The following is a 23,684-nucleotide window of genomic DNA, read 5'->3' as shown; positions in this document are numbered from 1 at the left end:
ATGCACTTTACAGTTGGTATTGTGACTGTACATCATTCCCTTCAAATGCTATTGAGCTTTAAATTATTGTATATTTTGTGTATGAGCCCATTCAGTAGTGAAATACTGAAGGTTCCCTTTCCAGAACCTTCACACTATCTGTCCCTCAGCAGTAGAACGAACTTCCAACCTCAATCCGGACCGCAGAATCTGTCACTATCTTCAAAAAAAACAGCTAAAGACCCACCTCTTCCGTGAACACGTAACAAACCTCCTATAAAAAATAATAGATAGATAGATAGATAAATAAATAAATAAATCCCGCTAGCACTTACACCTCTACTCTGCACTGGCATAAAGTTGGCTTGACGTTAGACAGTCGATATTCGCGCACTTTGCTTCTTCTAGAACTCGGGAATAGATCTGCGAATATCTAACTTCCAACGTCAAGCCAACTTTATGCCAGTATGAAAATCTCGATTATGGGCAAGTTAGTTTATAATATAAACTATAATATAATATAAACTATAACACCAAAAAGTTGAGACTTATTACTGACAAAATTTCACCCGGAAGTAAAATTAGCTTATTCGCCTGTGGTTGCTGGCGCTGTGCTGTATCCTGACAACGTTAATGACAACAAGCTATTTGTGGCCAGCACTGGTTGGCGCTAGCTAGCTAGATGAATTACCCCTTGTTCAAATTTGCTAGCTAATTCAAGTTTCCACCCCAAACTTCGCTGGTTTTCAGTATACTAAACCCAGAACCCGTTGCCTAACATTTACAGTAGTAACCGCCCGGGTGGATAGAAAAACATGGCAGAGGATGGTCGAAGGGAAGACGAGGATGAACGGAGTCCTGCATTACAGCACCAGATGTTTGTGGTTATGGAGGACTTGTTAGATAAACTAAAACTGTTGGACTATGAGGAACAAGTCCTTGAAAAGCACAACATGAAACCTCTATCCAGGTAAAGTAAGAATAAAGAATCTTGTAAGAAAGATGCTAACTTGTTTGGATGTAGTTAACTGACTAGGTTTATCTGACGTAATCTACACAGAAATTATATAAAAACGTCAAGCTTTTTTTTTTTATACCAGACGTTATGATGCCAAGTATCATTAGCATGTCTGAGTGTTAACTGGTTCGTTGTTTGTTGTTGTTAGTGATGTTATACGGGGTATCGGAGCTGTGTGTCGAGATTAGGGTTGCCATCTTGGTCATTCAAACAGTATGCATATATACAGTCCCCTTCGAAATTTTTGGAGCGGCAAGGCCAATCCATTTGTTTTTGCAGTAGACTGGGTTTGAGATCAAAAGATGAATATGAGAAGAGAGTTTAGAATTTCAGCTTTTATTTCGTGGTATTTGTATGTAGAAGTCTTAAGCGACATAGAACATCGCACATTTTGTGTGAGACCACCCAATTTGTAGTTGAGCAAAGATATTGAAACATGTAACTGACTAGTGTTTCTTGTTAGATTGATTGTTTAAACAATAAATAGCTCTGAACATCTACTCTTGGTTTTACCCTTCAGTTTCACCTGTGAAGACTGCATTTGTTGTTTAAAAGGATAAGCCAGCATGAAAGTGTGTGATTAAGGTGTGTACATGTCTATAATGCACAGCGATGATGCGCCTAAAATAGGAATACTCCACAGGTCTTAATACGATTTGTGTTTACTTCGAGTATGACTTTAGCCGTATTAAGGTAAATAATAATCACTGTTTACATGCTAGTTTCTTAATCAGAGTATTGTCTTAATCAGGTTAATATTGTTGTCACTGTTGCTTCACAACAGAGGAGAGATGAAAAAAAGAAAAGAAAGGCTTGCTTTGAGAAGGAAAAATGTTTCCACTTTGATATATTTTCTCCCAATTATCTGCTTCAACCATGGAGTGTTTTGCCACAGAGAGATGAGGCACTGCATCTTTTACTAAAAAGAGATATTTCTGTTCTGAAGTCAAGTAAATGTAAACATAGCATTCTACAGTTACTACTTGATACATTTATAAAACTGGAAACAAACTGTTTTTTTTTCCTTTTAGATAAGCTAGGACGTTAACATTTATAAAAGTGTGCTATTGGGTTTAAATGTTATCATTTCATTGTGGCAGATGTACACTGTGTTTTACTATCAAAAAAGTTTTAGTTTGGTTGTCTGTTTTTATTTCTGTAGCAATGTTATTGTGCAGTGTGAATTGTTTGCCCAGCAGGGGCTCACACCCCTTCCCTTTTCCATCGCTTTGCTCGCCATCAGCCAAACACAGTCACAATACTTTACACACAGAAAGAAAACGGTGTCCTGACTCATCAGACATAATAACAGATTTGAGGCCATCAGATATTTAATGCATTTATACTGATTGAAAATGTCTGATAAGTCAATTTCCATTTTGCCGATGGAATGTGTGATATCCAGTTTAAGAAAACCAAAGCAATTCTACCCTCCAGATGATGTGTGGGCTCCTCTTGTTCTGAGACAGTTTCTTCACATCTGGGTCTTTTCCTGTCACCTTTATTTTGAGTTTGCACTCTGTACTTATGAGTGCATGGCTAGATTTCTTCTCCCTGTCTGGGGAGTATAAAATGTATAACTTAAAGGAACCAAATGTACAAATTGGACCAAAATACAAATGGGTTTCAATGCGGCTACCAGATTGAATGACACAATAATTTTATTGAAAGTAGGCCTGGACAATAATTCAATATCAATATAAATCGTGATATAAATTTTTTTCAATAACTGTGATATGATTTTTAAACACATTTCCATTTATGTATTTCGACATACATTAAAACATTTGTCACTGACTGACATTCATGGTGCAGGACTCAGTGTGTTGTATTTAAGCCGAGCAGAACACAATTGGCTACGTGCGTGATGACGTACACCACAGGCACGCAGCCAGTCCTCGGCAGTGTTAGGCTAAGTTCCAATGCGGCAAGTTTTAGCTACAAAATGAGTACCCCTGACCGCAATACAAATGCGACTAAACGAGCTTCCACAAGTGAAGAGAAAGCAGACAAAATAGTTGATAAGAGAGGAAAGACTAATTCAGTAGTATGGAAGTGGTTTGGTTATCTAAGCTCTGATAAACTGAAGGTTTCAGTGCGCTGCAAAATGTGCCGGAGAGTGGTGCCAACTAGCAGCAGGAACACCTCATATCTGTTCCACCATCTGAAGCAGTTCCACCTGATAGAATATTCTTAGAGTCAGAAGATGAGGCATCATAAAGGTTTAAGACAACCTGTCTCTGAAATATCACCGCCATCCCCATCACCAGCTGTGTCAAAAGAGAAACCCATGCAGCAAACATGGATCGCTGCATTCATGCCTTATGACAAGCAGTCTAAACGATATAAAGACATTACTAAGGCTGTCACAAACTTTTTGGCTAAGGACATGATGCCGTTTAGTACAGTAGAAAATGTGGGCTTCAGGAAAATTATGTCCGTCATCGACCCCAGATACGAGCTCCCTGGCCGGAAATATTTTTCCCGCACAGCTTTACCTACCCTTTAAGGGGAAGTTAGGGAAAGGGTGGAGGAGCAACTGAAGTCAGGGTCATATTTTGCGACCACAGCTGACCTGTGGTCAAGCCGAACCTCGGAACCATACTTGAGACTGACAGTCCACTTTATTGACCAAGATTGGAAGCTTGTCAGCTTATACCTCCAGACGGTTTACTTTCCTGAGGATCACACGGGTGAAGCAATTGTGGCCGGACTTATGGACACGCTTGCCTCCTGGGGACTCGGCGAAGACCGCCAGGTCTGCATCACCACAGATAGCGGGACCAGTATCATCAAAGCCACTGAGTTGAACAGATGGACAAGGCTACAGTGCTTCGGGCACTGACTGAACTCTGCTATTGGTAAGTTATACACAGTTAATTTACATTTGCGTATTATGTTAAGTTATTTTGCTTATGGTATGAGGATATATTACTACAATCATTGCAGTAACAAATAGGCGATATGCTTAACACAAAATAGGCCTAACCTAAACTTGGCTTATCAGTGCTTGCATGTTTTTGATAGCTATTTTTATATTCTTTATATTTGTTTATAGTATGTTTATATTCACACAATTTTATGCTTGCTATGTGGTTGTTGCATGCCATGTCATAAGAATTTCATTGAGCATGTGTTATGTGTTATAATGTGCATTTGATTTGATAAATAAAACACTTGAGTTGAGGTGCTCTGTGTTGTGTAGGCTATGACTATGGATACCAAACCCAGACACTAGATATTACTTAGTACTTAGTTGGCCTATAGTTTTGATTAGGTGAATTCATTCCCCCAATTTAAGTGACTGAATAGGCTATTCATTTATTCTTTAGTCATGACATACATATTTGTATGGATTTATACATACAGCAGTTCTATCAATTAAATTCAAAGGTGTTTTACTGGCATGGAAACAGATGTTTACTTTGCCAAATCAGGTGTGAAATAAAAACAATAAAATGTACGTAAGCAGGAGAATTGTGTAAGAATAATATGAATAAATCAAATTTTGTAGTTAAAATACAAATGAGAACTATATATTGCAATATTTTTTTTTCTCTCTCTGTCAACAGAAAAAGTTCACCAAGACAAGTGAGTGGACAGAGCAGTTGGGGTCTGTAAAAAGGTGGTGGCTGCCTTCTACTCATGGAAGAAGAAACGGGACCTTGCAGCTGCTCAGGAAGAGTATCACTTGCCAAAGCACAAGCTCATCAGTGAAAACCCCAACAAGATGGGGCTCCCGTCAACAAATGGTGAAGCGGGTTCTGGAGCAGAAAAGGGCCATCACAGAGGTCCTCTCAAAAGACAAGAACACCAGGTCGCTGGTTCCTACTTGGCAAGATGTGGATGTTTTAGAGTCTATAGATGCAGCTCTAAGCCCGCTCCTCGAATTCAAAGATGCCTTGTCCGGTGAGTCCTATGTCAGTGTGTCATTCCTAAAACCAGTGATGCAATCTCTTCAATCTTCCTCCATCTTGAAGGAAGCAGAGGATGACACAGACCTCACCAGGACCATAAAGACAACAGTGATGGGATACCTGAACGAAAAATATGATGACCCAGCCATGGATGATCTACTTGACATGGCATGCCTCGTTGACCCAAGATTCAAGCTTCAGTACACTCAGGAGGAGAAGAGAGAATACATCAAAGAGAAAGCTGTGTAGGAGATGCTGAAGGGAGAGGGAGCTGTTGTGGTAAGGGAAGAGGAGTCCAGAGAAGAAGCCATTTGAGATGCTTCTGCAGCAGTGACACCAGCCACGAAAACATACCGGTCTCTGGCTAGCTAGTTTTTTTTCAAATAAATCCACCACTACCAACACAGAAGGCTTGAGTGTACAGCAGGCAGTTGAGAGGGAGCTCAGCAACTACCTTCTGTCTCCAGATGCTGACAATGACTCAAATCCTCTGGATTGGTGGAAAGTCTATCATAAGAACTTCCCCAGAGTAAGCCAACTGGTAAAACATTACTTGTGTATTCAAGCCACAAGCTCCCCCTCTGAGAGGGTTTTTAGTACAGGTGCCAACATTGTCACATGTAAAAGGGCATCTTTGAAGCCAGATAATGTAGACCAGCATGTATTTCTTGCCAGAAACCTCTACAGCCTGTCATAGGGCGTCATCAACCCCCAACAATGTCCCTGCCCCAGCAACATGTGTTCTTGTTATTGCTCACACTTTTTTCTGTTTTTTTCAGCAACTCTGAGCATTTTAAATATTGTTTTTATCCTGGCTGAAGCACTTTTATTTCAATCTATAAGAGTAAGATAAGCAGCCTATGTTGTAGTTTAAAGTTAAAGATATTAATATTGACAAAGTTGAGAGTTTTATGTTTATTTGACTGTGATTTCACATTTCAATTCAATTCAATTCAACTTTATTTGTATAGCGCTTTTTACAATAGACATTGTCTCAAAGCAGCTTTACAGAAATATCAACATTTCTTGTTTGTATGAAGGTTAAATCCAAATAAAAGGTGAACATGAATTTATTGTGCCATTTTTATTTCTAAATTATTATATAGTTTTATAGGAGGTTTCATAGACTTGGCAAATTCATTTTACAGAAGTTTGAAGGTACAGACATCTGTTGTGGGTGTCCTTGGCAGTTTTTCTGAGGATTTATATTGTTCATATCGATATTGGAATTATATTGTATCGACCGAAATTAAGAAATATATCATGATATACATTTTGGCCATATCGTCCAGCACTAATTGAAAGTATCTCAAACATGAATAATTGATATTGGAAAAAATGCTTTCTGGCAGTTCTGGGAACTCATAACTGTCCTGTTCCTAGTGCAGAACCAGTAAGCTACTGTAGCCCTGTCAAATTTTGATTAAAGACCCTTTGCCTTTATGGTGGCATGTTAAATGTGCATTCTTAAATTTCAGTGCATGCATGATTGAGTGGGCACATTGAATGAAATTGTACCAAAAACCACTGCCATCTCATTCCACCCCACTCCCCTTTGCTCCCCTCCATCTCTTTTCCAGGCATTATTTTGTAGCAAGTTCGTACACAGTGAGTAACCCTGGTGAACAATTCTACATGTTCAGTGTCATAGCAGCGTGGCTCATAACACTGTGTGGCCGGTCGTTTGAAACACCACAGGAGTATGATGACCCCAACGTGATTGTGTCAAACATCCTGACGCACCTTAGGGCACAGGTTAGTTAACACCACACAAGAACACATGACTGTGATGGTATGTGTGTGAGACAGTGATAAAAAGAGAGAAACAGTCATTCTTAGATAGTGTACCCTCTTTATGACTTGACTGTGTGGTTGGTGTAGGGTGGGCTGGTTGACTTCCCTCCATCTAAGCTGAAGTCTGGTTCTGGTGAACATGTGTGTTATGTCTTGGACCGCCTGGCAGAGGAAGCCCTTAGGTGTGGACAGTTTGTCTGGAAGAGGTAAAAGTAAAACACAATTAAAAAAGTGACCTACAAGAAGTTTAAGTTTAAAGAGGGCTCTTCAAATATTTCCTTCTTTTTCTCAGGCCTCTCTATCCCTCAGAGGAATTGGAGGAGGAGTCTGTGATGGAGGATGATGCTGAGCTCACACTCAGCAAAGTGGAGGAGTTGACTGTAAGTCCCACACACTCGCACAATGTTACACATACAGTCAGGTCCATAAATATTTGAACATTGACAAAGTTTTTATTTTTTTAGCTGTCTACCACAGTATTTTGGAATTGAAATGAAATAATGAATATGACTTCAAAATGCAGACTTTCATGCAAATCAGGAGAATGTGTAGGAATGATAGCAGTATATCTATCCATTTTTGTACCGCTTGTCCTACTCAGTTATCATTAACAGCATTTTTTAAGAACACGAACAACGACAGTGAGAAAAAGGAGCAAAACACTAAAAAGGCTAGAGTGCAATAGAGTGAGTGGCAGCAGGTGTGTGCTCATGGATACATAAGGGACACAGAGAAGAGGAGGAGGACACTCACATGACAGCTTTGTGGAATATTTTGAGTTATGTTTTTTTTCTTCATTATGTTGTGCAGTTAATGTTAGTTTATTGTAAGTTGGCCTACTGTATGAAGTGTACCCTTGTTTTCGAAGTGCTTTGGCCAGCTTTGTTTTCGAAGTGCTTTGTGTTGTAGCTGAGGTGACAGCACATGAGTTGATAAAATGTGCAATCCATAAATGTTTCCCTTTGTACTGAATACTCCCTGCTATAAACTGAGGTATGTGGCAGCTGAGGCGTGGTCGACCGTCAGCTGTGAACAGAGAGGAGGTGGGTCAAACTGGCAGGTAACGCTTGATGATTTTCACCTGTGTTTTATTACCGCCAGTCTCCTTTAATGGGGGGGGGGAGAGAGAGAGAGTTATAGCCGGCGGAACTCGTGAGATGCGTGCACACGCATACAAACACCTCAAGAACCATGTAGCTCTGCCTACTTAGATCTTTTGCTAATTCACATAATCTGCAATACCTACTTTTGCAAACTAGTCGTAGGATTTTTGGCCCATCTTCACAAATTTGATGTGAAACTACTCAGCAGAATGTGAAACTCAAGATTTCAAAAACATGTTGGCATTTGTGAACAATATGTCTGCCACTTGACAGTCAATATTAATGAGGGGATCCTTATTTAATCAAACAGTTGTAACTCGTGTACTTGCATAGAGTTAGACAAAACATTAAAGGCATACACCAGGGGAGATTCTGAGGTTTTGCGAAGTTTGGGGCATGGTCATACATAGGGGGTGGAGCTAAGGTCAGATAATTGTTTCACAGGAACCATAAGTCTGATTGAGCTGAAATTTGGTAAGATGCATCTGTGTTAATGTGTAAATGGGTTTTTGTTGATGACCTAATTAATCAAAACATGACCACCTCATCAGCCAATCAGATTTAGGTAAGCATTTGAAGGGGTTAACATTGTGCTATCATCATGAAACTTGAATGGTAGGTTCAGGTAGTGACCCATTAGTAACTCATGCAGCCTCACTCAAATTGGCCACTGGGGACTGCTATTAAAATTTTTGTGCATGAAAACGAACTCAAGAATATCTTGGAAAATAAGGTGTTGAAGGAAATGTCTTCTTTTTTTTTAGCTTGATTTTATTGCTGAAACTATATAAAATTGCCTTTTTGGCTATTTAGTCACACCCACTCAAATTTATGCTAACACTATGTAACACGATTTTTGTTCCTGGGTAGTAAGTGTTCCTTTCTAATTGCTTATGCCCCAAAAGTATAGAAAATGGCTATTAATCCCCACAAACTTTGCTTTTGTGCCCAGGACATTGGCATTTTGAAATGTACCCATTTTCATTGAGAAAATGGGCGATTTTGTGCCTTTTCAGAAAAAAACAATATGAATGAAAATTTACATGTATTTATACTAAAGTTATAAAAAAAAAGACACCAAAGATTTAGAAGCAAGTAGTTTTTTGAGATTTACAATTATATTGTACACCACTTTCACAAAGCAGCCCCCAAAGCTCCCATGTGCTTATTATATTGTTCCTGGTAGCAGCGCTCACTCCAGTATACCCTGGTGGAAGCGCTCGCCTTGCTCCTCCTTGCTCCCATGTTCTCCTTAAATTGATCAAGATGAGCATCAAGGACATGGACTTTGAGAGACATCCTGGAGCCCATTGTTCCATAGTTCTTTACCAGAGTCGCAACCAGTTCCACATAGTTTTCACCTTTGTGATTGCCATTAATCCCTGAACCACTGCAACAAAGCTGTTCCAGGCCTCTTTCTCCTTCCTAGTGAGCTTCTTGGGGAATTCCTTGCACTCCAGAATCTTCTTTATCTGTGGTCCTACAAAGATGCCAGCTTTGACTTTTGACTCCGGCAGCTTAGGAGAGAAGTCTTGAAAGTACTTGAAGGCTGCCAGCTCCTTATCTGGAGCTGTGACAAATTGTTTCATAATACCCAATTTGATGTGCCGTGGTGGCGTCAGTATCTTCCGGGGGTCCACCAATGGCTCCCACCTGACGTTGTTCCTCACCACAGCAAATTTGGTCCGCCGTGGCCAGTACTGCCTTTGGTAGTGCGCCTTGGTGTCCCTGCTGTCTCATAAAAATACTGAACTTCCTACACAATTCACCCACTTTGTATGCAAATATCCCCAAATTTAACCTGAAAGTCTGCACTGCATATTCATTATTTAATTTCAACTCTAATGTACAGCTGAAGACTATATCTACAATACAGCATTAAACCCTGTCTGTTTATAGGAGGAGGCTGAAGAGGAAGATGATGTTATTGATCTGGAGGAACTGAAGTCAAGAACTAATGTGAGTTTAAGTACTAGCAGCACTATCTTCACTGTCTGAACTAGGAGGCCTGCACAGGACTCTCACAAAACATGCTCTGAGAGTTGAGTGTTAAATAAATCAGAAATTAAACTTATTTATTGGAATAAACACATTTGTCTATCTATCATACACTGGCATACCTGGATTTAGGGGTCTTTTCCCATTCTTTCCTACAGAACTTCTTGAGTCATGTCAGGTTGGATAGGAAGCCTTAGTTTACTGCTACTGTAAGATTTCTCCACTGATGTTCAATCAAGGACATTTACAGATTTGTTTTGAAGCCACTCCTGTGTTGACCCGTGTTGTTTTGGGTCATTATCATGGTGTCCTGAATGCTCATAAGTTTCCTCAAGGATATCTCTGTACTTTGATCTGTTTGATCTACCCTCAGTCTTGCCAAGCCTCCCAGTCCCTGCTGCTAGAGAACATCCCCACAGCATGCCACCACTGTGTGTCATCATAGGGATGAAATTGGGCAAGTGATTAATGATGTCTGGTTTTCTCCAGATTCCAATTGGCATTCAGGCAAAATATTTACATTTTGTTTTTATCAGACTACATAATATTAGCCTTAGTGTCCATTATGTAGCCTTTGGCAAACTCCAAGTGCCCTGTTTGATGAGATTGTCTGGATGGCCAGCTCTATGAAGCGTCTCAGTGATTTCAGATGTGTTCCATTTAAGTATGATGAAAAATGGCAGAACTTTTAGGTAGCTTTCACTAGATCTGTGCTTTATGCAATCCTATCTGGGGTCTATGATCAATTTCTTTTAACTAATGTCTTTTTTTTCTGACATGCACTCTTAGCTGTGGGACTTTATATTGCTAAATGTTCAGTGGATATAAAAAGTGGATATAAAAAATATGATAAATCATGTTAGAACATTTTTCACTCTCAATGAAAAATTAAAAAGTTACAATAACCTGGTTGCATGATTTATCTTGGTTTCATTTTTTTACATAACAAAAACCTGCTATTTTAATAGTGGTATGTAGACTTTTTATATCCACTGTCTTTCAAAATCAAGAAAAATCAGCCAAATTTAATACAGGTGAATCATCTCAAGAGTGATCAATGAAAGTGGGATGCATCAGATTAAGCTTGATGTCTGATATAAGTGACATTTTACTTTCTAATTATAAAGCTTTGTGAAAACATGTTTATGCTTTTTACTGATTGATGTGATATGAATGTGTATAGGAGGTGAGTGGGCTGAGACCAGAGATGATCCTGGAATCAGTGACTGATTCTGCCGAGTGGAATCTGGAGGTAGAGAGGGTTCTGTCCCAGCTCAAAGTCTCTGTCCGCACAGATATTAAGGTTAGAGCTTCCATTTTCACTAATCACTTATTAAAAATTAAAAATTTAATGATAACAGCATGAATCCCAAACATTTGCAACTGGTATTTAGATTTCTTTTTGTTTCGTTTTGTATTATACTGCACAAATTAAATGCTTTCACCAGGCCTGAAAATAAAGATGGTTTACCAGTTTGGGGTTTTGAATAACGGGCAATTATTGTAACCTTCAGGATTGGCGGAGCCATGTGAGCCAAATGCTTCAGCACCAGGATGGCATCAAAAGCTCTTTGAAAGAGGCCAAGGTATGTTACACATGTTTACATGGAGCTCAAGTTGGTATATTTTTTCACTCAATGCTTTTGGAACTTGCGTATGTTTCAGGCATATCTGGATAAACTGCTGGAGGAGATCAGTAAAACTCAGGAGAAAGTGAACAGCAGAGAGAAGTATATCAACACACAGCTGGAACACCTAATCACAGACTACAGGAATGCACAAGCAAAATTCTGTGAGGTAAAATTCTAAGCAAGTTAAACTTGATAGGGAGTGCTTCATGGTTTCAAAGACTTTTGAAATTAAAATGTCTACTTCAAAGCTGCATCAAATATTATTGAATCAGGAGTGTAAAACTTTGAAACATGACATTCCTGAGCTACTGCGAACTATGGCTGTAGCTCCATAACCATGCATTATCAGTCGATTTTGCACTTAAGATGAGGTCAGATCACATCTCTTGGGTTGTGCTGCACTTTCATTTTCTTTTTTTATGCATTATGTTTGGGTCATTCTATAACACCTTGGTTGCAACATTATCTCAGAATTTGCTAAAACATTTAGTACATAAAGTATGGTAGAAAGGACTGACATCTCAAATATTGCACTGATCTGATCAAAAATAATGGTCACTTGAAACTCAAATTTTGAAGTCATTTATATTGGAAATTCAGTTTGAAGCAATCTTACAACATGACTAGCTTGATTACTCTCTCTTTAAAGTGCCCTTCAGAGTAGGGTGACCAGATGTAAACGAACCAATGTGGGACAAGTAGTAAGCTTGTGTGTGACAATTTGGGACATATTTCCGACACCCAAAGGCCTACCATTTTGATCTGAATAAATAAGAAACATGTACACTTAGCCCATTTATATTTATTTATATTTTGTCTTTTGTATCAAACAATGCAACAAAGAGAAACATTACTGCATAAAAAATTAAGTGGGACAAAAAGGATTTCTATGGCTTGACCTCATGTGTGCCCAGGTTGAGTGAAAGCTGACAGCCCTTTGATGACAGGCTTCAATACTTTCTTCACAGCCATTGGATGAATGTCAGATTTTCCAACGTCCCCTGGGGATGATTTCGTTGTCAGAGATGCAACTGATGTTTTCCATCCATTTCAGTTTTAACTTACTGAAATATTATCGTAGAAACATGATTTATAATAAATAAATAAATAAATAAATAAATAAATATAAATAAATTAAATATATACAAATAAATATAATAATATATTACCTACTCAGCGTGGCTCAAGGTCCCTTTCAAGAACATTCAGACGGTGATGGTGGTGGTTCTTCAGTGCTGGAATGAACTTCCAACCTGAATCCGGACCGCAGAATCTCTCACCACCTTCAAAAAACATCTAAAGACCCACGTCTTCCGTGAACACCTAACCAACCCATAAAAAAAATAAATAACATAAAATAAAAATTACTCTGGCACTTACACCTCTACTTTGCTTCTTCTGGAACTCAATTAATGGATCTTGTACGGTAGCACTACTTGTATTGTTCTCTGCTTGATATATTGCTTTGCTTGTATTTTCTCATTTGTAAATCGCTTTGGATAAAAGCGTCTGCTAAATGAATAAATGTAAATAATAAATATATATGTATATATAATATATATAAATTTATATTTAAATTAAATATATATATATATGATGTGTGTGTGTGTGTGTGTGTGTATGTGTATGTGTATATATATATATATATATATATATATATATATATATATACACACACAGTATCTCAGTATATATAAGTGAGTACACCCCTCACATTTTTGTAAATATTTGATTATATCTTTTCATGTGACAAAAATGAAGAAATGACACTTTGCTACAATGTAGTGAGTGTACAGCTTGTGTAACAGTGTAAATTTGCTGTCCCCTCAAAATAACTCAACACACAGCCATTAATGTCTAAACCGCTGGCAACAAAAGTGAGTACACCCCTAAGTGAAAATGTCCAAATTGGTCCCAATTAGCCATTTTACCTCCCCGGTGTCATGTGACTTGTTAGTGTTACAAGGTCTCAGGTGTGAATGGGGAGCAGGTGTGTTAAATTTGGTGTCATCGCTCTCACACTCCCTCATACTGGTCACTGGAAGTTCAACATGGCACCTCATGGCAAAGAACTCTCTGAGGATCTGAAAAAAAGAATTATTGCTCTACATAAAGATGGCCTAGGCTATAAGAAGACTGCCAAGACCTTGACACTGAGCTGCAGCACGGTGGCCAAGACCATACAGCGGTTTAACAGGACAGGTTCCACTCAGAACAGGCCTCGCCATGGTCGATCAAAGAAGTTGAGTGCATATGCTCAGCGTCATATCCAAAGGTTGTCCTTGGGAAATAGACGTACCAGTGCTGCCAGCATTGCTGCAGTGGTTGAAGGGGTGAGGGGTCAGCCTGTCAGTGCTCAGACCGTATGCCGCACACTGCATCAAATTGGTCTGCATGGCTATCGTCCCAGAAGGAAGCCTCTTCTAAAGATGATGCACAAGAAAGCCCGCAAACAGTTTGCTGAAGACAAGCAGACTAAGGACATGGATTACTGGAACCATGTCCTGTGGTCTGATGAGACCAAGATAAACTTACTTGGTTCAGATGGTGTCAAACGTGTGTGGCAGCAACCAAGTGAGGAGTACAAAGACAAATGGGTCTTACCTACAGTCAAGCATGGTGGTGGGAGTGTCATGGTCTGGGGCTGCATGAGTGCTGCCAGCACTGGGGAGCTACAGTTCATTGAGGGAACCATGAATGCCAACATGTACCCCTGGTACCCATGGTCCCCTCCTCTCGGAGACTGGGCTGCAGGGCAGTATTCCAGCATGATAACTACTTTTTTGCCTTGCTAAAGAAGCTGAGGGTGAAGGTGATGGACTGGCCAAGCATGTCTCCAGACCTAAACCCTATTGAGCATCTGTGGGGCATCCTCAAACGGAAGGTGGAGGAGCACAAGGTCTCTAACATCCACCAGCTCCGTGATGTTGTCATGGAGGAGTGGAAGAGGACTCCAGTGGCAACCTGTGAAGCTCTGGTGAACTCCATGCCCAAGAGGGTTAAGATAGTGCTGGAAAATAATGGTGGCCACAAAAAATATTGACACTTTGGGCCCAATTTGGACATTTTCACTTAGGGGTGTATCACTTTTGTTGCCAGTGGTTTAGACATTAATGGCTGTGTGTTGAGTTATTTTGAGGGGACAGCAAATTTACACTGTTATACAAGCTGTACACTCACTACTTTACATTGTAGCGAAGTGTCATTTCCTCAGTGTTGTCACATGAAAAGATATAATCAAATATTTACAAAAATGTGAGGGGTGTACTCACTTTTGTGAGGTACTGTATATATTTTATATATATTTATATATATATATATATATAAAATATACATTTAATTTTAAATGATAGATATATTAGGTTTTCTTTTTTCAGTGATTATATTTTACGAAGCAGATTTACACACACACTTGGCCCATGTCCCACCCAGCGCTCTCATTCCAACAGCTCTTATCTCTCCCCCTTTTATCTTTGATTCCGCTCACTGAAATAGAATATTTGTTAGAGAAATCCCACACAGGAATATGTCCTTACCACTCACTTTTGCTGACTCCGCCCTCCATTCACAAACTGGCCCCTGCCTCCACATACCCCCACCGCCTGACGGGAGCTATCTGGCCTGCCAACAACTCAACCCAACCTCCCCCCCCTCCCCCTCAATGCAGAGAGAGGTAATCTGCCACAACCATCTGCAAGCCTCTGGTCCATGGAACACCTCAAACTTAAACGACTGAAGTGCCAGATACCAGTGAGTAATCTGCGTGTTTGCATCCTTCCTGCACCGGAGCCATTGGAGCGGGGCGTGGTCCGAATAGAGGGTAAAGACTTGTCCCATCAGATAATACACTTTCTCGATCATGCTGTACTTACTTTCTCACACTGAGAGCTTGCAGCTGATGTACAGCATGGGGCGCTCCTCCTCCACCACCACCTGGGATAACACAGTCCCCAGCCCTCTGTCCAGTGCATCAGTTTAAAAAACATAGGGGAGAGAGAAGTCAGGGGAATGTAATAGTGATCCATAGAGTGCAGCTTTTACCTGTGTAAAAGCCTATTGGCATGGCTCTGTCCTCTGGACTGCATCTGCTGCTCACTTTGCAGTGAGGTCAGTCAGCAGGCTGGTTACATCCGAATAATTAGGCACAAACCTACAATAATAGCCAGCCAGCCCCAGACTCTGCCTCACCTTCTTTTTGTTCTTAGGTCTCAAGCAGATCACAATCTCTGCTGTCTTATCGCTTTGGGGATGCACTTGCCCATGGCCCAAGTGGAAGCCCAGAGTCCATAATTCCACCCATCCAATCACACATTTCTTTGGGTTTGCTATGAGTGCCACCCTTCTCAGCGACCTCAGGACAGCTCTCAGATGCTGAATGTGTCACAATCATTACTATAAATAATAATGTCATCCAGATAGGCAGCAGCATAGGCAGCGTGTGGACAGAGGATTCTGTCCAAGAGTTGTTGTAATGTTGTTGGGTCTCCGAACAACCCAAATGGAAGGGTCACAAATTGGTGTAAAATGCCATGTGTATCCAATGCCATATGAGTGTCAAGGGTATCTGCCAATATCCCTTTGTCAAATCCAGTGTCGCATAAAAGGGAGCCACACCTATCCAATCAAGCTGTTCGTCAGTGTGGGGCATTGGATAAGCATCAAATTTAGACACCACATTGACAAGTCCACATAGAACTGGACCAATGGATTCACCAGCTGCCATTCGTGACATGCCACACACCACCTGTGAACATCCATATGATTGCCTGGCCAATAGAAGCCATGAGACGATTCAGTGTTTTGTCAGGGAAAGAGAGGGAGGGCTACTGTTGGAGTACCTGCCAGCTCTTTATTTTCTTTCACTATTTTATTCGCTTTTTAGTGATTTTATTTTATAAAGCAGATTCACACACACACATTGCTCTGTGCTGCTCAGCTCTCTCTGTCCCACAGCTCTTGTCTCTCCACCTTTTATCCTTGCTGCAGCTCACTGAAACACAAAGTTCGTTAGAGAAATCATGCACAGGTGAAAAGCAAATCAAATGGCTAAAGAAAATAAAGAGCCCTTTTTGCGTTTTCCAAAGCCTGTCTCCTGTCTCCTCATTTGTGGTTCAACCATAAAAGTGTCACACTGGTGCCGTAACCTTACCACTCACTTTTCCTGTCTCTGCCCTCCATTCACAAACTGGTGCTTGACCACGCCCCCGTCTCCACAGAGTATCTAGATAAATGAGAATTTGGCAATTATTATACTTGGAAAAAAGAATGAAACAACATGTTGGAAACAAACTGTATTCCTTATATTGTGAGTGCACACAGTCAACAGAGGTGGCTAATGCTACCTGAACAACAAGCTCTTGTCAAAGGCAAGAGTTGTGCTCTTTCACCTAGTACTCAGTAAATGTAACTGTCATATTGATGTTCACAGTAACATTTTGTTTATTCTGTAACGCTGAGAAGACAATAATGGCAGCAGATAATTACAACCTCAGAGTTGCGTTTACTTGGGTTGTATTCTAAACTGCATACTGTTCTGCTAAATAGTGAATATCAGCACATTAATATTGTCATTATAATTTAAGCATACTACAGTACATAGCCTTGAACGCTCCTTCAGTGTGTTGACTTGCCTCTTGCTACAGTACGTGGCACACCCAGAAGGGCACAGTACCACCCTTATTACAACATGTTCCAATAGTACCAAAAGCATTCTCTCCATCCATCCATCTTCTATACCGTTTATCCTTTTCAAGGTTGCAGGGATACCTGGAGCCTATCCCAGGGAGCATGGGGCACAAGGCGGGGTACACCCTGGACAGGGTGCCAATCCATCGCAGGGCACAATCACACACCCATTCACGCACCCATTCATACATTACGGACACTTTGGACATGCCAATCAGCCTACCATGCATGTCTTTGGACTGGGGGAGGAAACCAGAGTATCTGGATGAAACCCCCGCAGCATGGGGAGAACATGCAAACTCCGCATACACAGGGCCATGGTGGAAATCAAACCCCTGACCCTGGAGGTGTGAGGCGAACGTGCTAACCACTAAGCCACCGTGCGCAAAGCATTCTCTACCAATTGCCAAATCATACGTGTGTGTGTGTGTGTGTGTGTGTGTGTGTGTGTGTAGGCCAAGGAGCTGTATCAGCGGGGCAGTGGAGGAGTGACTGAGAGAACCAGAGCTATAGCAGAGGTGATACAACACAGAGAAGCTTCATGTGACCCACAGGCTCCAAACACTTTCCTGCACATTTTAGTGTTTTCCTTGCTCTATCACAACCACTTCAACTCCGTAAGGGCTGATTTATCCGATTATTTTAATCAGATGTGTAAGAGCAGAGAAAACACTACAATGTGCAGGACAGGGGGGTATGCCAGGACCAGGGTTGGGAACCTGTGATATATCATTAAATAAATTCACAGTTCCCAAAAACCCATATATAATATACATGACATGCACACACAAACATTCATATGTCATGTTTTCATAGTATCTAATGAAACTTTTGTTACATTATGTACAGATCAGCGAGGAGCTTGAGAAAGTCAAACAGGAGATGGAGGAGAAGGGTAGCAGCATGTCAGATGGCGGTGAAACAACACACATACACCCAATGATTGTACAATTTTCTGCTAACATTTGTAAATTTTCTGGGTATGAAATAATGTTTGTTTTATAGCTCCTGTAGTAAAGATCCGGCAGAGTCTGACCAAGTTAAAGCAGGAGATCCAGGAGATGGATGTGCGTATGGGGGTGGTGGAACATACACTGCTGCAGGCCAAACTCAAGGAAAAGAACAAAATGACCAGAGACATGCATGCCACACACATCACAGAGACTACTACACAAACATACTCATAACCATACACTATACAGTTGCAATCATGACCTGTTTTCTATGTCTTATTTTATTGAATAAAGATAACCATTTCTGAATAGTACTGGGATCTTATTTGTTGAACACGTAAATCCCTACACGTTACTCGCGTGTGGTTATCTCAGTACAGCTCAATACTTCCTGTGTCTACCCTTCTAACAGGCTCATACCACAACATACACATAATAGTTCCTATTAACAATAGTTCCTGTTGTCACATCCTCTCTCTTTTTTTCCCCCTAAATGCAAAACTAACATTAATTCCTTTCTTCTTTCCTGAATGCAAAACCAACATTTTAAAAAATCTACATTAATTTTTGGAACAAACAAAACAATATAGCAGTTCCATCTGTATAGAAATGACACATTTCTGTCGCTACCTTCTGTCACACAAACTTTTTTCTTTTCTTTCTTTTTTTACTTCATGTGGCAGTCCTTTAAGTCTTGAGGTTTCTTTATTATGCTCTTGTGACAACAGGTGTCAGATTGTCTGTCTGTACAGCGTTTTGTATCTGTTTCTCCATCTGGGTGGAGGATTGTGACTGCGTGTCAGCAGTTTCCTCAGAATCTCCCAGTTTTAATGTGTCCAGATCCTTAGCTGATCTGTTAAAGTATGTTTGTTGCCGCTGTTGGTTGTCTTTCAGTTCTCTCCAGGAATTTTGACCTTTTAGTTGCAGGAGCTTGGTTTTGGTGGGTAATAGTCTCTCTCTCTCTCTCTCTCTCTCTCTCTCTATATATATATATATATTTTTAAATGGCGTAAGACAGCGTGTCGGCTCTTTTTAGGTATTAAACCTTGGTTGAACGGGACTTGTTTAACAATACCCGAATAAATTGTTAACTTGTTGAAGGTTTAAACAACAAAACCGTTGTCACAGCATTTGAAACCTTTTTTGTGATTTCCATCATGCCTCAGTCGGCCGAGTTAACGGCAACGAATTTACTTCAGCCTGTTAACACTGCCCACATTATATTACTAATTCAATTAACTTTACTGACGGTCTCTGGTGGTCCCTTTAATATTTTAGTGTTTATGATGACGTCGAAGGTCCACATGACAAAGCCAACATGGCGGATGTAGTATGTCCGGGATTGTATTCATACTACACACACATACTGATTAGTACGTACTGCATCGAATGGAGTACACACTGTTACAGTAGACGATTTCTGATGCAAACCTGCTGTTTTCTTACTGACACGCACCCAACTCGGAAACTAGGAGCTCAAAGGAAATCCCGAGTTTTCCACTCGTAATTACGACTTTGTGGAGCGTTTATGTGCGTTCACCACTTAAATACGATCGGTCCGACTTGGTCGAGAATTACGTCATTGGGAGCTCTGACTTCCCAGTTCCAGGGTAAATTGAATACACCACGTGTCTTATTTCACCAATGCGAAGTGTATCCATGACGTCTGAGTGGAGCACTTCAGTAAGAGGCGCGAGTTAAGCTTTAATAACGTCTAATTAGCAGTTGAGCTGAAAAGGCGCTTTCTTTCTCTTACATCTCACTGAGTGGCTCCTGTTCAGGTCAGTGGCGTGAGGGTCTGTTATTACACTGATCACTTTATTAAACAAAAGGGGGAAGAAGCGCGGTGGAAAACACCGACCAGGCCGCATCCGGGGAACTACGCGCACTGTTGTTTTGCTAACCTCGCGTTTTGTTTCAGACACCATTTAATTTTAGGAAATAAAGTGGGTTTAAAAGTGCATTATATTTTTATTATTGCTAATATTTAAACGGAGCTGCTGAACGGTGTCATACATGGTGAAAATGTGCTGCTCTCGGTTATAGTGCTAAATCACAACAGAGATGCTCGACATATGGCGTTTATTGTGTAACCTCTATTAACGCTTGTTTACATTCTTCTTTTATATTCATATTGAACTCGTGATTCACCTCAATAGTCGACCATTTTCACATTTCATGAATAAAAAAAATCATAATGCATTATTTGTTAAAATGGGTCTTGACAAATCATGCTGTAACCCTTTACGTTAACCAAACACTGTTATGTAGGAAGTAAAACTATTTTGTTAATTGTATAGCGTGTGTAAGTATTTCTGTATGTATACGAATTGAGTCTACTGCAGTCCACTTAAGTAATAGGTATATTGGGCGTAAAAATTGCATCGTAGTACGCAAGTTATCGAGAGAAATTGGACTTTTCTGATAAAACTCGTGCAAACAAAGGGGTATAACCAGTTGATGATATTAGATGTTTGTTAATATATGACTTTAATTCCAAAAGATCCTTAAGTCCTGAGAGTGTAAATGAGTTGAGTTTTTTCAATGCTTCTCTTTAGTAATTGCTTTAACCTGGTCAGGGTTGTGGTGAATCCGGAGCTTATCTGGGACACTGGAATACTCCTGTCTATCAAAGGGCACCATGCACATGTAAAATCACCTGCTTGTTCCTTCCTAGGGACAATTTAGTGTAGCCACCAAAATGAAAAGTTTATCACAGTAAAAAACTTGATAAAATTGTAACTTCTAATTGCTTGCTAATGTTTGCAGCAAAGATCACTGTTCCACTGATGGCACTGTGGATACGGTCTCTGATCGTGATGGCTCTGCTGCTGCACAGGGCCTACTTGCTGGGTGTGAATGGTGATTGCGACCCTCTTGTGGTGGAGACAGACAGCCTCTTAGCAGAAAGAACACAGCAGCAGCATCTGCATGCACTTTTCCTGAAGTATGGTGAGAATGGAACCATCTCATTGTCTGGTCTGCGAAGGCTGCTTGAGGGGTTGGGAGTAGACCGCATCAGGAGAGTTACAGTGCAACACCATGGAAACAAACATGACCACACACATTCGCATGAACACTCACTAACACATGCACACAAACATGCCACACACATGCATTCTGTTGGTAGCAAGAAGGATGGTGATAGTTCCAGTGTGGAGAAGAGTGATTCAACCTCCAGTGTGCATCCAGACTCTATTTCCATGAAGAAGAGCCAATCGGATATTCACCACAATCTCTACCTAAAAAGAGATTCTGATGCCACTGCCATCCTGACCACACCATCTTATGTCACCAAATCACGATGGACAGAACGCAGTGCAGACTACCTCATGGATTCAGACTCTACCCAGCCCAATACAACACACTTAAATGTCACCTACTATTCTGAGAACACATCCACACACAGCCTGGACAACCACAATCATCATGACAAGGATAGTCCATTAAGCTATAACTTCAGTCAAGAGGTAAATACCAAATATATTATTTTTAAATATTTATTTGCAGCATTTCAATCAACTAATATTATTACAGAACTTCTAAGTAGATTTAACCAGGAACATTGTGCTTCTACCTTTTGTAACATTGACCTAGGGCTGCACGATTATGGCCAAAATGATAATCCTGATTATTTTGATCAATATTGAGATCTCGATTATTTATCACGATTATTCATTGATTTTAGGGACAACATATTTTTATTGCACTTTTACATTTAAATAAACAGACTGCTGCTTTCAGCTCCATGTTTTGCTACATTCCTGCTAATGTACAAATCTTTGCATCAAATTAGACTGATCCTTAAAGTGCATCATCTCGTAGAAGCAAAATCTAAATAAAATTGTACCCAAAATATAGGATGAGTAAAAAGAAAAATGCCATCAACCAAATGAAAATATGCATCAAATATAACAATATGCCTACCAAATGAAAACAATTCGGGCGTATGTAGAAAAGGCAATAACAGTGTTTACAGGAGAAGAAATGCAAGACAGTTTCTTTTAGGAGCACTTGTGAACCTAATTACAAAAATTTAGGAGCACAGTTGAAGTTTTTTTTATTATCATTATTATTTTAGAGATGGTAACATTAATGTGCCAGATCCAGATACCAATCTTTTTTTTGTTTAAACTTTAATCAGGAAGTCTGTCATAAACAGTTAAATGTAAGCTCTCTGCTCATGGTCACTGTTAATTGAATTAAAATAATAGCAATGAGAAATACTGTTGGTTAATTGATAAGTAAACAAGCATAAAATATTTATTTTTGAATATCTTAAACAATAGAGTCCTAATTAAAAGTAGACTAACACAAGCATGATCCATATTAGGAAAAAGGCTAATAGCTTTCTAAGGAAATAGTGAACTAGGCTTAATGTCAAATTGATATTAAATGCAATCCATAGTTATTAAACATTATTTCCTTTCTCATTTTATTTATATTTTATGAAGTTATAATATCTATTTTTTTATCTATATTTGTTGATCCATTTTGGACTTCCTATTGTTTTTCATCCGATTGTATTACACAACTCCGAACAGGTCACTTGTACCGGTGTGAATAAATATTTATTCACAGTCGCACAAAGTACTTTTCAGTCGAAAATGTGAGTGAAATGGTCGCACTGTAGAGCCCTGAATTTGAAAGTTTTTTCCTGTTCGGCGTGATGAGGTTTAATGTCCCTGACAACCTCTGTAGTGCCATTTAGCATCATGATTTCCCCTCGTGCAATTGCTGGAGCGTGCCGTGAAACTGGCTGCTCGAGCACTAAAATGCTAACCCCATTTCCGGGTTTTGGCATTACAAAATGACGTCATCCCTGCGCCGCTCTGTGTGATTGGCTGTAAGTTTAGGAAGCGCTTGATTTGATCTGCACCAGAGTTTTCTATGAGCAGAGGACGAACTTTAAATGTCAATATCGCAGTCGATCATGTTCATTTAATCGTGGGCAGTCAAAATCTTAATTGCGATCGATGTTCAATTAATTGTGCAGCTCTACATTGACCACAAATGAATGATTACAGATTGAAATATTATTCACATGGAAAGAAGGTATGTCAAGGCCAACAGTGTAGTGTAATGTGAAGAGTTCCTTTAGAGTGATTGTTCTGTTGTAATGATTTGTTTTCAGTCTAACTGAAGTGACAGTGTGCTACAGCATGTTTCATAACACAGTTCAACTAAGTATGTAGGCTTGACAAAGGCAACATACTGTTCTGTTTTATAAGCTTATTATTACGGGGCCAAGCACCGAATCCAGCCACTGGGTTGCACTCAGTGCCAGTCCCAAGCCTGGATAAAATGTGAGCGTTGTATCAGGAAGTGCATCTGGCATAAAACCTGTGCCAAATCCAATATGTGGACAAATGATCAGCTGTGGTGACCCCTAATGGGAGCAGCTGAAAGAACAACATTATTAGGGAGCCAAGCACCAAAGGTGTGTAGGCACCCTATTGTTCTACCTTTTTTTTAAAAAAAAATTATTATTATTATTATTATTATTAATTGTCCTCTTCTTCTGGCTAGGGTATCAATGGTAGCCCATAGGTCACATGATTATATTCTATCAAAACACTGCTCAATGAGGAGAATTGTGTTATCGG

At 39.9% G+C, this 23,684-nt stretch overlaps 2 protein-coding genes across 4 annotated transcripts in view; both read left to right on the top strand.

Moving 5' to 3' along the window:
• The first annotated feature begins 146 nt into the window (after positions 1–146).
• On the top strand, positions 147–18,387 carry ift57 (intraflagellar transport 57 homolog (Chlamydomonas)). Its single transcript, XM_053651076.1, has 11 exons — positions 147–949; positions 6,495–6,669; positions 6,796–6,914; positions 7,001–7,088; positions 9,711–9,770; positions 10,993–11,112; positions 11,324–11,395; positions 11,475–11,606; positions 17,581–17,643; positions 17,975–18,041; positions 18,131–18,387. The coding sequence occupies exons 1-11, from the start codon at positions 795–797 to the stop codon at positions 18,310–18,312; spliced, it is 1,233 nt and encodes a 410-aa protein (XP_053507051.1). The 5' UTR covers positions 147–794; the 3' UTR covers positions 18,313–18,387.
• Positions 18,388–19,398: 1,011 nt separating this feature from the next.
• The window catches only part of slc39a6 (solute carrier family 39 member 6), a 35,047-nt gene continuing 30,761 nt past the window's right edge, over positions 19,399–23,684 (top strand). The window contains exons 1-2 of one of the 3 annotated variants that reach the window (XM_053651070.1): positions 19,399–19,688; positions 20,848–21,548. In XM_053651070.1, the coding sequence (XP_053507045.1) occupies positions 19,607–19,688; positions 20,848–21,548 (783 nt within the window). In that variant the 5' untranslated portion in view covers positions 19,399–19,606. The remainder of the gene's footprint in view (positions 19,689–20,847; positions 21,549–23,684) is intronic. The other 2 variants (XM_053651067.1, XM_053651069.1) reach the window with 2 other exon arrangements.

The sequence above is a fragment of the Ictalurus furcatus genome, chromosome 20 (assembly GCF_023375685.1).
Source record: "Ictalurus furcatus strain D&B chromosome 20, Billie_1.0, whole genome shotgun sequence".
Classification (NCBI taxonomy): Eukaryota; Metazoa; Chordata; class Actinopteri; order Siluriformes; family Ictaluridae; genus Ictalurus; species Ictalurus furcatus.
This window is presented reverse-complemented; position numbering and strand designations above follow the sequence as displayed.

What these genes read in the sequence shown, in the direction of transcription:
- ift57 (XM_053651076.1), top strand. Translation starts at nt 795, where the DNA reads ATGGCAGAGGATGGTCGAAGGGAAGACGAGGATGAACGGAGTCCTGCA. An exon ending in TGACGCACCTTAGGGCACAG is followed by an intron (nt 6,670 to 6,795) that starts GTTAGTTAACAC and finishes TGGTTGGTGTAG; the next exon opens with GGTGGGCTGGTTGACTTCCC. An exon ending in GCTCTTTGAAAGAGGCCAAG is followed by an intron (nt 11,396 to 11,474) that starts GTATGTTACACA and finishes CGTATGTTTCAG; the next exon opens with GCATATCTGGATAAACTGCT.